The 14,762-nt window shown below is 35.9% G+C and overlaps 1 protein-coding gene across 1 annotated transcript; it reads left to right on the forward strand.

The window, feature by feature from the left end:
* On the forward strand, nt 1-4,308 carry LOC107636515 (calmodulin-binding transcription activator 4-like). Its single transcript, XM_088499674.1, has 8 exons — nt 1-332; nt 410-1,261; nt 1,356-1,446; nt 2,307-2,354; nt 2,764-2,853; nt 3,409-3,491; nt 3,810-3,906; nt 4,191-4,308. Exons 2-5 carry the CDS (start codon nt 1,123-1,125, stop codon nt 2,789-2,791), a joined length of 306 nt encoding a protein of 101 aa, XP_088355800.1. The 5' UTR covers nt 1-332; nt 410-1,122; the 3' UTR covers nt 2,792-2,853; nt 3,409-3,491; nt 3,810-3,906; nt 4,191-4,308.
* The last annotated feature ends 10,454 nt before the right edge of the window (nt 4,309-14,762 follow it).

Genomic DNA, 14,762 nt, shown 5'->3' on the forward strand with positions numbered 1-14,762 from the left:
AGAATACATAACATTCAAGATATGTTCACATCAGAACAAAGTTAAATATTCACATTTTTTAAAGTGATAATTGTAATATTTAAGTATTTTTTAATAATTTGAAAGGTATGAACATTACAACTAACCTGTAATTGTTTATGCTTTCTTTGTAGCTTCAACATGAAAACATGTCCATAGATATTATAGAAGTGATCTGAAAGGAATAAAAAGTGAGTTGAAAATAATATTTGAGAAGTTCTTAGTACTATAACTGAAATTTCCTTTCTTTCTCAGGTGAAAGCAGTAATGGCATCAAAGAGCTTAATGCTAAAAACACAATGTAGAAAGCAAAGGTAAGATAATATTAGAATAGTAGTTTAACATGAATGAATTTTAGCAGGATCAACAAACTTAATATTGTGATTTTCAGGAAAAGAATCTAAAGGGTTCCAGAGAGAAGTAACAATTTTCACAGAGTCTTCAATAACTTCTATGACTTCATCATCTTGTTCATCTAGCATGTCATCCCTCGAGTTCAACAGGACAATTCAAACCGAATCGCTATCAACCAGTTGAATCAATGTTCTTGAAAACTCGAATTCAGAACTATCATTGAAGCACCTTGACACCCCAACGTAGAAATCCATTGACTTCTATGATATTGTCAAAGAGTCAATTCAGAGAGAATCTCATGGATTATCTGTGAAGACTTTGCCTAAAGAGCAAAAGAAGGGTCTGAATCACACCTTGAAATACATCGACTCGCCCCGGCCCTGCCTTTTCCAAAATCTGTCAATGCAGGAGTTATGATCTCCAATGAAGCATTCCATAATCTTGTTAAGTCTAAGAAAGCGCCTTGGGACTCGCCCCGGCTGTCTTATGATGGAAGAGACACATAAGTTAGATTTAAAACTGCGACAAAGCATAAGGAACTTCCAAGGCTTTCCTTGGACAAAAATTTTACTGGAATCGTTAACCTTGATATCTTTTAATTACTCACTAGTTAATAATTGGCAATAATAGTACAATGAGAAGATAATTGAGTTCCTATTCAATATTCATAGTTATGTTTGATAGTCTTGTCAAATTATTCTTCTGTGGAAAGGAAGAAAGGAAGGAGTAAGTTGGAATTTTTTACATGTGATGGCAGGTTTTGAGTACAACATCGATGATCTGTACCAGGAAGCTAAGAGAAGATGGCTGAAGCTAGTGGAAATGCTATACATTTTGCGGAATCATGACCAGTTCAAGTTCACCAATATTCCCCCTCAAAAGCCAACAAGTAATGCCTATGTTCTTGTCCATGAAACACAAAAATCACATCAATCTTGCTAGTTGATTTTCTTAATAGGTGGATCCTTGTTTCTATTTAATAGAAGAATCATGCAGTTCTTCCATAAAGACGGTTATAATTGGCGGAAGAAAAGCGATCGAAGAATTGTGGGAGAAGCACATGAACGGCTTAAGGTAAACTAGAAGTGTATGATCATTTGAATTTCAAAAAAAGGGCTTAATCAAAATATTAAAGTAAAAAAAGAAAGGAATTTCTTGGTTGTTTATTGATATTTATGTGTCTTATTGTACTGCCCCAACATGTAATGATATAATTTGTAATGAAAATAAATTTAGACTGAGGTCTTTATTTCCTTTAGTTGCAAGTTCTGCATAACTAAAGACTAAGATATGATATTTGTCCCATAATCATAGCTTGAAATTTCACACCTTTTCAAATTTGAGCTTAGTGGTACTTAATTTTGACATTTTTGTTGTATTGTGTTGGTCTGCATGATCTTCTGATTTTATCCATTTTGTTGCTTAATATAAGACGCTCAAATTTTTGTGGTAGTTCTAAATGATGAAAATTGCAGTACATAAACATGTATAAGAGACTGAATTTGATAGCACTACTAAATTATTAAAGGAAAATATCAACTTCAAAAGATGTCTCAAGCATGGTCAACCAATGTATCATTTGAAAATAATTAAAGATTCTTATAATTTTTGTTTTCAATTCCATTTTTGGATCATATCTGCACCATTAATTGCTTCTATAATTCTTTTGAATGACATAATTCTTTTTGAAAGGATATTTGTTCAAGCACTTTTATGTGCATGAGGATGTAATAGAGGAATGAGATGCATAGCTTCACTGTTATTGAGCATTATTCATTTTCATTGTAATTCCTTTATAGTTGATATGTATCAGCCTTTATGCCATCATTTGTTTTGTGCTGGAATTCTATGTTGATTTCCTTAACCCAAGTGATTACTATTCTGCGTGACTAGATTGGAAACGTTGAAATACTAAATTGTTACTATGCACATAGAGAGGAGAATCGTAGTTTCCAGAAGAGGAGCTACTGGATACTGGATCCGTAAGTGAATTATAGTTCAGCTCACTAAATATCCTTTAAACTATTAAGCTTACAACATGTTGTATATTTTTAAACTGAGAAAAAAAGGGTGTAAGTTTAGGGAAAAGCTCATGCTAAAGTAAATACATGATAAAATTATGTTGACGTCAAAACCTAAATCAACCTTTGTTAGGCATGACTGATCTTGAGCTGAAATTGACAGGACATTTCATGTAGAGAGCTGAAATTGACCTCTTATGAATTGTTTTAGTGATATTATCTTAAGCTGTAACCAATTCACTACGTTGAAAATGTTGTCTTGCTTAATACTTGAATGACAATAAAATAAATGTAATGTATGTGAAATGTATTAGATTCCATTTCCATATCAATTTTAAACTGAGGCTCTTCTATTCTAATTTGTTTGCAGCTGTAAACTGGGAGAAGTGGGAACGTAGTTATTTTTATGTGAAGCAGGTGTTAAGCACAAACCTAAAAAACTACAGCTCAATTTTCCAAGGTTAGTTCTTAATGTCTCTTATCATGGTTGCTTCTATAGAATGGATTCTTTAGATTTTAGAAACAAATATTGGGATTTTAAATAATACAATATAGACACCTATTCGTGTTGAATAAGTTTTTTTTAATTGCAACTTAGTTATGGCTTCTCTGTAATTTTTCACTTTTTGCTTATTAGAACAAGTTTGTAAGTGATTTTTTTCGTAGAGTAATATATTTTCATGGGTTTAAGGTTTAGGTGTGTTGAGTCATGTGGGTAAATGTTGAAGGGAAAAAAATTAAATAAATGTGTGAATACTTCAACCGGTGGCTAAAATTTACATCTCTTTTACTGAATAAGGATTACAATTATGCTAATATATAATTCTGATGATTATCTGCAAAAGTCTTTTGAGTATATAATGGCAAAGAAATAATTGAAATTTGAAGTGGAACCATAGTTCAACAAATCGGCTAAGTGCCTGCAATAATATGGAGAACTTATTCAGCTGTTTGAAGTACATGCTCTGTGGATATTGAATATTAAATACTGAAATACTTTGTGCTTTTTAATCAGGCTGAGATTGGTTCTATTAGTTCAGACAGTAAGATTCTATAGGAGAAGTCTATGGATAGGGTTTGCACCTAAAGAATCACAAGGTATGGCTTTGTTTATTTAAAATACTCCCTCAGTTTTATTTGTGATGTGTGTGGTGTGGTGTTGTGATGGTTTTGTGACCTGATCTTCTTTTAAGTACTGTGATTGTGAGAAAGCAAGTTGATACATTATTGTGTGCGATTTTGGAGTTTCATCATGCTATGTGTATTGATGGTTCTACTTTAGTGCTTTTCCCTGCTAGTAGTAATATGAATGTCTTGGATTAAACTTTGAGACAATTTTACCCCTGCCTAATGATGTATTCTTAGTGATAAATCTTATTTGAATTTTGGTTTAAGTGTTTGAAATGCTTTCTGCAGAGTTTCTTTCCAGCTATGACTAAGATTGTCGGCACACCCGATCCAAAGTCTCGTTCAATCGACACAATTTCACGTTGCCTTGACGCAGGAATTTCTGGTATTCTCCATTGCAACCCTTGATTCTTTCTGATATTTGTTTAGAAAATTGATTGTAGATATATTGAGTTGTTTGTCAAATTGTCCTGATTGATTCTTAGCTATTGATAAAGAACAGTTAGATGGCAATTTTCGGATAGTTCGTTTATTTTCTTGGTATATTGTTAAAAAGCTTAGAATCAACAATGCATTTAGAGTTGAAGAAAATTGTGTTTGCTTTTCTTCCTTTATTGTTTGGAATCACTGCTTCTATCATCTCATTCTTCTTTTGTTACCATGTACTAGTTTCAAGGTTTGATTTGTCGTGCGAAAATCCGAATACCACCAAGAGACATTGGAAAACTTGAGGGCTGCTATCAGACATTTGGAAAATTTATTCCAGAATACCTTCATGTGATACCACCATGTATCCCAATCTTTAGACTATCATTTTTTCCAACGTTTGATGACATAAAATTTGTTTATATATAGAGTTATGTCTTATATATTGAGAAATTGTGTTATAAAAGATTTAATTTTTAAATTTTGATATTAAAAAATAAATTTCTAATTTGAAAGTATGTAAATGAGATGAGATTAATGAATGTTTTGAAATTAAAAATAAATATATAATTACAGGGTTTGTGAAGGTTTGAAAATCTCACAAAATAGTTAATTTTTGTTAAATTAGAAAATCGATTTGTAGGAGTTTTAAATTGCCACAAAAGTGATTTAAAACCACCATAAAAGTCCAATATAAAACCTCCACTAAACACACACAAAAACTCCACTAAATAGATTGTGGAGGTTTTTAAAAACTCCCACAAAAGACCTCATGGCACCTCAAATTTTGGGGGTTTTAGAACCCCCTCCTCACAAACCATTTGGTGGGAGTTATAAACCTCCACAAATAGGAGAAAAAACTGTCACAAATAAACAAAAACCTTGTAGTGTGTGAACAGTGCGGAAAGTTTCCATACTCCAGATATCCATAATAAAAGATAGAGTAAAGTATCGTTTTTGTCCCCAATATTTGGGGTAAGTCCCAAAGTTGTCCCTAACGTTTCAATCGTCCTATTTAAGTCTCTAACGTTTCAAAATTGACTCAATGTTGTTCTGCCGTTAGGGATCCGTTAACAGAATTGACGACGGGACAAAATTGAGACGATTTTAAAATGTTAGGGACTTAAATAGGATGAAAACGTTGGGGACAAAAACGATACGTAGAACTAAATTTTAGTTTTATTTTTGTGTATCATTTTTGTCCCCAACATTTTCATTCTATTTAAGTCCCTAACGTTTCAAAATCGTCTCAATTTTGTCCCGCCGTCAATTCTGTTAATGGATACCTAATGGTAGGACAACATTGAGCCAATTTTGAAATGTTAGGGACTTAAATAGGACGATTGAAATATTAGGGACAACTTTGGACTTACCCCAAACGTTGGGGACAAAAAGCGATACTTTACTCTAAAAGATATAACTTGAGAATGGACCTAGCACGCATAAGCACAAATAGATATACACCTTTCAAATAAAGAAGGCAATTAAAAATTATATCATATTTGTGAAAAAAATGTTTAGCAAGTAACTTTTATCATTGTTGTTCACCTTTTATTGAAAGATAATATTCTAATTTTTATCATTATTGTTCACTTTTTATTGAAACCTAAAATCTAAAACCTTAAACCATAATGTAGTTCATAACTTTAAATCATAAATCCTAAACTCTAAAATAATACATACGCCCTGTGTGTTCTGTGTTTTTAATATTAAAATAATATAATATGTTCCCTGCATATTGTATTTTTAAATATTTAAAAAAATACAATATCTTCCCCTGTATTGTTGAAGATAAATTAAAAAATTTTTTTAGAAAACTTTTTGTCAGCAACTAAATCTTTTGGGTACCGAATTGGTAGTTAACCCTTAAAAAATTCTTACTACAGCAATTCGTCCCCTGTGAATTGTCTCGCTTTCAAAACTCTGAAAAACACCATATAATCTAATAATTAGTTGTTACACCAAACCTTTCTTAATAATTAAAAAAAAAAAATCAGCCCCACACGATATTACGTTGTCAATAATCTAATCTAAAAACTTTTACATCGAAGAGTAATGTTATATGATCAGCGAATATTATTATTTTGAGTTAGTATTTAGTCAGTAATAATTTGTATCTATATTTATAAAAATTAGCACATAAAAAATATATAATTTGTACTTATATTTATTGGAATTTATATATATAATTTAATAAAATTTATTTATTAAATACTGGTCAAAATTATTAAAACTACTTGTCCTAAGAGTTTCTAATTTACATATAATAACTATCTAGACTAAATTTTCAAAGTGATCTTTCAAATTGGGCCTTTACACCAATTTTACCCCTAAGATTCCAATTAAACTAATTTGACCTCCTAGATTCAGCACCAAACTACATACAAGTAGTCACTTAGTCTATTTCCGATGTAAGTCCACAAGCAGACTGCTAATGTGGCATAACAACTGCCACGTTGTCAATGATAATGGCTAGTAATGTATAACTCCCTAATTTAGTCCATATTCTCATTTATGAACCTTAAAGCTTCTTCTTCTTCCTTTCGTTCTTCTTCTTTTTTTTCTTTGCTTTTTCTTCGTCTTCTACTTCTTCGTTAGTCTCCAAAATTAGTCGTTACCCATCTTTTTTAGTGTTGACACCTTTTCTCTTGTGTTGCTATGTCTCCAACCACAGTTTGAATCCTCCTAGCCACACTTAGCTATCAACTCTAACCTATTTTGTGTCATATATACTTTAGTCTATCAACTCTAACCCATTTTGTGACATACTTTGTGTTCTTGTATGAATACCTTGGAGGGAGCTCGGTTCCTGGTGATGGTGTCGAATTATAGCTTTCGACACCGAACTTGTGAGTTCTGGGAGTCTGAGCTTGTAACACGCTTATGGAGAGAGCGAACAAAAAAAGGGAGTGTACCTGCAATATACACTCCGATGCTTAAGTTAGTACTGTGAATTTCAGTGTATCGTTTGAAGAGAAAATATCATACCTTTATAGGTGAGATAAAATAGGTCGGTTACGTTTCTATTGATCATCTGAATTGAAGAGCACGCAGTTAATAGGTTTTAATAGGTGATAATGTCTGGTCGGACATTTTTATTCCAAGATGTAGTCTGTTGAGTCTGATTGTAACGTATAACGCCAAGTTATAACGTAAAATACCAAGTTATGGTGCATAATGCCGAGTTATTGTACATATATGCCGAATTATGATATCAGATTTGTAACGGCGTTATCATAGCCCCCAAGCTTAGCCTGGGAATGCATTTTAATGAAGCAGGTTGAGCTTTTAATAAATCATAAGTCGGCTGCTTAAGTGAGTTCATAACTTGGCTACTGGCTTAGCCTTGGAGCCCCCAGTTCAAGATGCTTTATTAAAGGAATAATTTAATTGTTATGAGAGAGAAAACAACTTTAAATGACCATTAAGGGACGTGCGTGTTTCCAATGCACATCATTACTCTTAAAATAACTCATGGGTTGGGTAGTGGATTTCAAAATAGTGTTAAAGTTTTAATTCAAAGCTTTGGAATCCAAACGGTTTTAGTGTTGATACAAGGGTTTTGTTTGATATCAGAGGCACTTTGGAATAACATGAGCAAAAGAGGTACGATTTATTTTTTCTGTAGTTTCTTCGATTTTTAGTCTTCTTCTTCATCTGTTTCTTCTTGCTAATGGGTTTCAAAAAAGAGAAAAAAGAGAAAAAGGAAAAAATAGATTGGTCTTACGATTGGGTAAATGAAGACATTGGGAAGCGTCCGTCTTTGTTCCTAGATGAGGATGCTGTGAAGGAAATAGACAAGAGTTTGACTGTGAGGGGTGGTTCTGGGGTTCGGTTGGAGTTGCTTCCCTGTTCCTCCAGTGATCGTGTATTTCACAGGTGTGAGGGGTTCGACTATTTTTACATGTATAATAGTTTGTTGGAAGAGTTGAGGGTGAAGCTTCCATTTACTGACTTCCAATGTCAGGTGCTTAAGCAACTGAACTGTGCGCCATCCCAACTCCATCCTAATGGTTGGGCGTTTCTTCGCAGTTTTGAAATTCTAATGGAGTTTCTGGAAGAGACACCCTTAGTGGAGTTATTTTTCTGTTTGTTTCAAGCTAAAGGTGTTTGGAAAGGGGGTTGGGTGAACTTGAATAGTTCGCTTGGGTTTGCGGTTTTTAAGATTTATAAGTCGTCATTTAAAAACTTTAAGGAGATGTATGTGAAGGTTAGTAATGCTGAGGAAGACTTTCCATTTTATATGGATGAGCATTTAGGGGAAAAGTTTCCGATTTGGTTGTATTCGGAGCCTCAGAATATCCTGGGACCAGAAACCATTAGTGCAAGAAATGAGTGCATCATTGAGTATTTAGTGGAAGCCATTGATCGGAAGGAATTGATGTCGGTGTTTGATCTTTTGCAATGGGATGAAAATAGGCAGGCAATAATAGATTATATAGGTGAGCTTTTTAAATACTGTGGTGTGGGTAAAACCGAAACATTGTGTTAACTGATTTATTTGTTTGATTTCAGAAGAAAAATATCCTGGGGTATCCGCGTCAACCCTTAGAGCTCGGGTGAAGAGTAAGAACTTGGATAAGAAGGGGTCGACCTCAAAAGCCGAGAAAGTTGTTAGTGCTGGCGAGGTGAATCAACCCAAACCGAGAAGAGTAAAAGTGATTTTGAAGAAAAGAAAACATGACATGGTAGATTTATCTGAGGAATCCAAGGATGTCAGGGATGAAGTCCCAATGGAGGAAATTCAAGGTTTTTTTGAAAACCAGAAGAAGTTGCATGACGTTGTCGATCAGAGTGATGTCTCGTTACTGTGGGGAGGGATTTTTCCTATATGGTTGTTGCCGATGAAGTTTGTTAGATATTGGCAGATGTGACTCTGGCAGGCAAAATTGGTGACGTTGCTATTGATCAATATATGCAAGTATTTGTATGTTTTATTTTGTGAATTGTATTTTAGATTGATGTACATTATATATATATATATATATATATATATATATATATATATATATATATATATATATATGATGTGTTTTTTGTTGTTGAAGGTGGTGGGTCTTTGGCTGGCGAGCTTAGGGCGTAGTCAAGAGAAAAAACATCGGAAAGTGGCCGAATAAAAACAAGACTCGAGATTGAAAGAGGAGCTGGAGCTAAAAAATATTAAGGTTACTGAATTGGAAACCAGGTTATCTGAGATTGAGAAAGAATTGAAGCTGACGGAGGAAAATTATGCGAAGGAGGTAGATGATGTGAAGAAGAAAGAATCCAACCTCACCAGTATGAGTGCTCGGATGGTTGAGGTTACGGTGAAATTGAAAGAGATGGAAAAGAGCAAAGAAACAGTTATTCTTGACTCGTTTGTTGAAGGATTTGAACAAGCTTCTCTTTAGTCCCAGTTTCTGGCTCCTGAAGTCGATTTCTCCCAGATGGATCTGGGGAAGGTCATCCGAGATGGAGTTATGGTGGACGATGATGGAGATGCTGAAGAGGAGGATGAGAATGTTGAACAGTAATGTTTGGTTGGAGTTATATATATGTTTTGATCATAGTATATTTTTTGTTTGAGATATTTAATAGTAGTAGTTGGTAAACTGTGTTGCTCCTTGGTGAGCTGTTGACTGTTTTTGCCTATGCTTTACTGAAAAAGAAAAGGCAATGTTTTTTACGATAGTTGGATAATATTGAGTTTGAGTTTGTATGGATTGTTTTTAGTAGTTATTTTGAATCAGTTGCGTAATTCGTACAACTGTGATGTTTTTTTGGTTAGTCATCTCTACAGAGATGCTGTTTGAAATTGTAGGTTTGGAACCTTAGTTGATTTTTAGGTTGGATTGATAATCCACATGTTGTGAATTGTGATTCAGAAAGATAAATGATGGTTTTGCTGGTTTGCAAAAGTTGCAAGTAATGCAGAGAGTAGTAAGATGTATTTGTATAATATTGATTGACCGTAGTCATTAGTTGTTTGATGGGTATATCTGATAAAGATATAATTGAAAGGATAGGAGTGTCTGATATAGATCGGCACTTTGTTTATTTGATCGGTCAAGTCCGATTTGTTTGGTTCTGTATATAAGTCGGCAGAGTAATTACTTGAATTCGGAAGGAAATTAAAGATGCTCAAAGCAGGATATAGTAAGTTAAAGATATAAGATACTGTATATATTTATGGACCTTTGGTTACAAAGGTGCAGGTATACAAGCCTCGTTAAAACCTCTCCGAGCAAAACCCTTGTGGGAAAAATCTCGTGAGTAGGAAAAAGAGTACTCGCCTATCCCTGTCTTTTAACTGTAATACAACTTTAAAGATGATACATTCCAAGTGTTCGGGAGAGTATTACCATCCAAAGATTGTAGTCGGTAGGCTCCGTTGCCGAGTACCTCAATAACTCGGAAGGGACCTCCCAGTTTGCTGCTAGTTTACCATGGGTTGGGGGTCTTCAAGCTTGTTCGATTCGTCTAAATACTAGGTCATTTAGTTGAAAGGACCTTGGATGGAACTTCTGATTGTATCGCCGAGCTATTTGCTGTTGCATAGCTCGGTGTATGATTGCTGCAGAAGAACGAATCTCTTCAATGATGTCTAGGTCGTGTTGATGAGCTATATCTGCTGTAGTATGGTCGGCCATTTGAGTTCGGAGTGAGGCCTGGGAGACCTCGACTGGTATCATTGCATCCGAGCCATATACTAGTCAGAAAGGCATTTCCTTTGTTGTTGAGTGGATCGTTGTATTATATCCCCTACGACCTCCGGTACTAATTCGGCCCAAAGACCTTTGGCATTGTCAAGATTTTTCCTCAAAGCATGTAGGATAACTTTGTTTGCAGCTTCGGCTAAGCCATTTGTCTACGGGTGTTCTACTCATGAAAAATGTTGTCTGATCTTTAAATCCTGCAAAAAGAAGTGAATTTATGATCGGCAAACTGGTGACCATTATCAGTGATAATGTGCCGAGGTATGCCAAATCTACAGATAATATTTTTTCATCCGAAGGAAACCATTTGTTGTGACGTGATCTTTGCTAGAGGTTGTGCCTCTATCCATTTAGAAAAGTAATCAATTGCTACTATTAAAAATTTCATCTGCCCTGCCGCTAAAGGGAAGGGACCGAGGATGTTGAGCCACCATTGATTGAAGGGCCAACTTACCTCAAAACTTAGAAGGAGTTCGGCTGGAAGGTGCGTGATCGGACTGTGCTTCTGGCTGTCACACCTTTTCACTTTTGTTTTACATTCTTGTTGCAATGTTGGCCAAAAGAAGCCAGCTCGGAGTATCTTCGAGGATAAACTTCGGGCTCCGAGGTGTGTGCCACAGATTCCCTCATGTGCTTCGGCCAGCGCAAGGTTGGCTTCTGATCTAGAGAGACATTTAAGCAGAGGACGAGAAAATCCTTGTCTATATAGGCAATTGTTATATATTGTATAAAATGAAGCTTGTCAGCGAAAGTGCCAAGTATTTTGGATTTTGCCTGGTAATATTCCAGTTTTGAGATAGGCTATGTAAGGTGTTCTCCAATCTGCATCCTGTATGACACTTAGAATTTCTGTTAGTTTTATACTTGGTTTAAGTAGCATGGATTGGTGAAGTGACGATGTGGTTGTTTTGGTACTGGTGAGCTTAGATAGAATATCAGCTCGGCTGTTATTCTCCCGAGGTATATGTTGAATTTCACATTTAGAAAATTTTGAAATTAAGTTTTGAACAACAGCAAGCTATTTGGATAGTAAAGGATCTTTTACTTGGTACAAGTCGTTTACCTGTTGTACAATGAGCAAGGAATCACAATATACCTCGAGTTCGGGAATATTTAAATCAACAGCGAGCCTGAGGCCAGCAATGAGAGCTTCGTACTCACTTTGATTGTTGCTTGCTTTGAAAGAAAAGTGTAGAGATTATTCTATGACAGTACCATTTTCATCTTCAAGTAAAACTCCGGCTCCACACCTTTGTGGATTAGATGAACCGTCTACATACAAAGACCATTGGACTGAGACTTCGGTGTAGATTGGAACTGTGAATTCGGCGATGAAATCTGCCAAATATTGAGATTTTATGGGGCCTCGCCCCTGATATCGGATGTCAAACTCAAAGAGCTCAACCGACCATTTTACTAGTTGGCCAGCTAATTATGGTTTTTGAAGGACTTGTTGTAAGGGTTGATCTGTGCGAACATAGATGACATGACTTTGAAAATATGGCCGAAGTCTTCAGGCCAAGAACACCAAAGTTAAAGCTAGCTTCTCGATCTTCGGATAGCGAAGTTCGGCATGTTGCAGAGTTTTACTAGTGAAATAGATCGGTAGTTGCTGCTTTTGTCTCTCTGTAATAAGAACAGAGCTTATAGCCCAGTCAGCGATAGATAAATACAAAAAGAGTGGTTCCCCTTGGAAGGATGTTTGTAACATAGGTGGTTTTGATAGAGTTTCTTTTATAGTTGTGAAAACTTGTTCACATTCATCAGTCCAATGAAAAGCTCTTTTCTTTTTTAATGTTTGAAAAAAATAGAAAGATTTAGAAGTTAGGCAAGGGAGGAATCTGGAAAGTGCAGCAAGTCTCCCTATTAATTGTTGGACTTCTTTGATAGTTTGTAGGCTTGTCATATCCAACACAGCTCGGCATTTTTCCGGGTTGGCTTCGATTCCTCGGTTGGTAAGCATGAAGCCGAGGAATTTGCCCCCTTGCATGCCAAAGGCACACTTCTCTAGGTTTAACCGCATGTTATATTTCGGATTTGATGGAATATTTTTGCAAGGTCGTCAAGATGGTTGTTGCCGAGCTTTGTTTTGGCTACCATATCGTCCACGTAAACTTCGAGGTTTCTGCCAATTTATGTGGCGAATACCTTGTCCATGAGGCATTGATATTTGCACCTGCATTCTTAAGACCAAATGGCATAACTTTATAATAGTAATTTCCGTATTTAGTAATAAAAGCAATCTTACTTTGATCGGATGGATGCATAAGAATCTGATTATAACCAGAATATGAATCCATAAAACTTAAGATTTTATAGCCCGAAGCATTATCTACTAAAGAATCAATATATGGTAGTAGGTAGGAATCTTTTGGGCATGCTTTGTTGAGATCGGTGAAATCAACACACATGCGCCATTTACCGTCATGTTTCTTAACCATGACGACATTTGCCAACCATGTCGTAAATCTGATCTCTTGTATGAAGCCGGCATTGATTATCTTCTTAGTTTCCTCCAAGGGGCCTTGCTTTCGTTCAAGGCCGATGTTTCTTTTCTTCTGTGCTATAGGTCGGACAAAGGGGTCCAATGCCAGCTTATGAGAGATTACAGATGGGTCAATGCCTGGCATGTCGCAGAGGTCCAAGCAAATAGGTCAGCATTCTGTTGTAGAAATGCTTGAAATGAGGTTTTTTTCTCCGAGCTTAATGTAGATCCTATGTAGGTGAATTTTTTCGATCTATCTGAAAAATAAATTTTTGTAAGTCTTCCGTTGGGGTGGGTCGTTCGAGAACGTCCGCCCTTGGATCAAGGTCAGCCATAACTGGGAATTCGTCTTGATTGGTGATGCTGTGTATATATGCATGAATATTTCTGTTGGGTCTTTTGAAACTATTGTTGTAACAATATCTGGCTTCACGAGTGTAACTGTGAATGGTTGCTATAGTATCATCCTGGAAAGGGAACTTAACACAAAGATAAATTGTAGAAACAATAGCGCCGAACTTATTTAGAAAAGGTCGGCCAAGGATCAAATTATAAGGGCTAAAACAGTTAACTACTAAATATTGAACATCTGATGTTTTTGATAGGGGAACCTCACCAAGTGTGGTTTGTAACCATACATATCCCAAAACAGGGACCCTTTCACCGGAAAAGCCGACCAGGTCTCCAGTGGAAAGTTGTAGCATGTTATTGCTTAACTTCATCTTCTGGAATGTTGAATAAAAAAGAACATCAGCACTGCTCCCCGGGTCTAGTAATACTTTTTAAACCAGGAGATCTCCTAACTGGATGGAGATTACAACAGGTTCATCAAGATTTTGTCGTAGTTGTATTGAAGTCGGAGGCTTGAAACGTCATCTGAGGAAAGTGTAAAGGCGTTTGAGGATTGTTTGGACTAGCTTTTATTGATAACATAGCTCGGTAAATGCACTTCCTTGCCGAGCTTGTAGCACCTCCACCTGCAAAACCTCCAGAAATACAGTTAATAACTCCTCTTAACTGTTCAGGATGACTTGAGCTCGCCTTTTCTTTGTCTCGGCTGTGATGTCCTGCCGAGTTGTGATCGCTAGCGTGAGGAGCACGTCATTGAATATGACCGCTGATGTATTTATCGAGATGACCTTGCTGAGCTAGTCATTCCAACAGGTCATTGGCGATAACACACTCATCAGTGGTATGTCCATATATTTTTATGGAAAGTGCAATACTTTGATTTGTCTGCACCTTTTGAGTCTGGATAGTTGCCGGCCTTCCGGGGTGGCTTGATCAACTTGGAATATAGGATTGCATTGATGATGTCGTCTCGCTTGGTATTGAACTGAGTATAAGAATCATATCAGGGAGTAGGTTTAAAATTTTTCTTACTGTCCCGTGGTTTTTTGTCCTCCTTGTATTGTGGTTTTTCGACTTTCCGAACTTGTTGGAGTTCTTCAATATCAATCTGACGCTTTGCTTTTTTGCAAAATTTGGCCAAGGTTTTTCGGCTTGGCTACAGCAATAGTTTCTTGAAATTTGCATGGACGGAGTCCACTTTTAAGGGTGTGCAGGTGTACCTCGGGGTGAAAATCAGGTATACTCATGACAATCTCTGTGAAGCAAGTCATGTAGTCTTTGAGG

This window comes from Arachis ipaensis, chromosome B1, assembly GCF_059453495.1.
Source record: "Arachis ipaensis isolate K30076 ecotype BB chromosome B1, ASM5945349v1, whole genome shotgun sequence".
Taxonomy (NCBI): domain Eukaryota; kingdom Viridiplantae; phylum Streptophyta; class Magnoliopsida; order Fabales; family Fabaceae; genus Arachis; species Arachis ipaensis.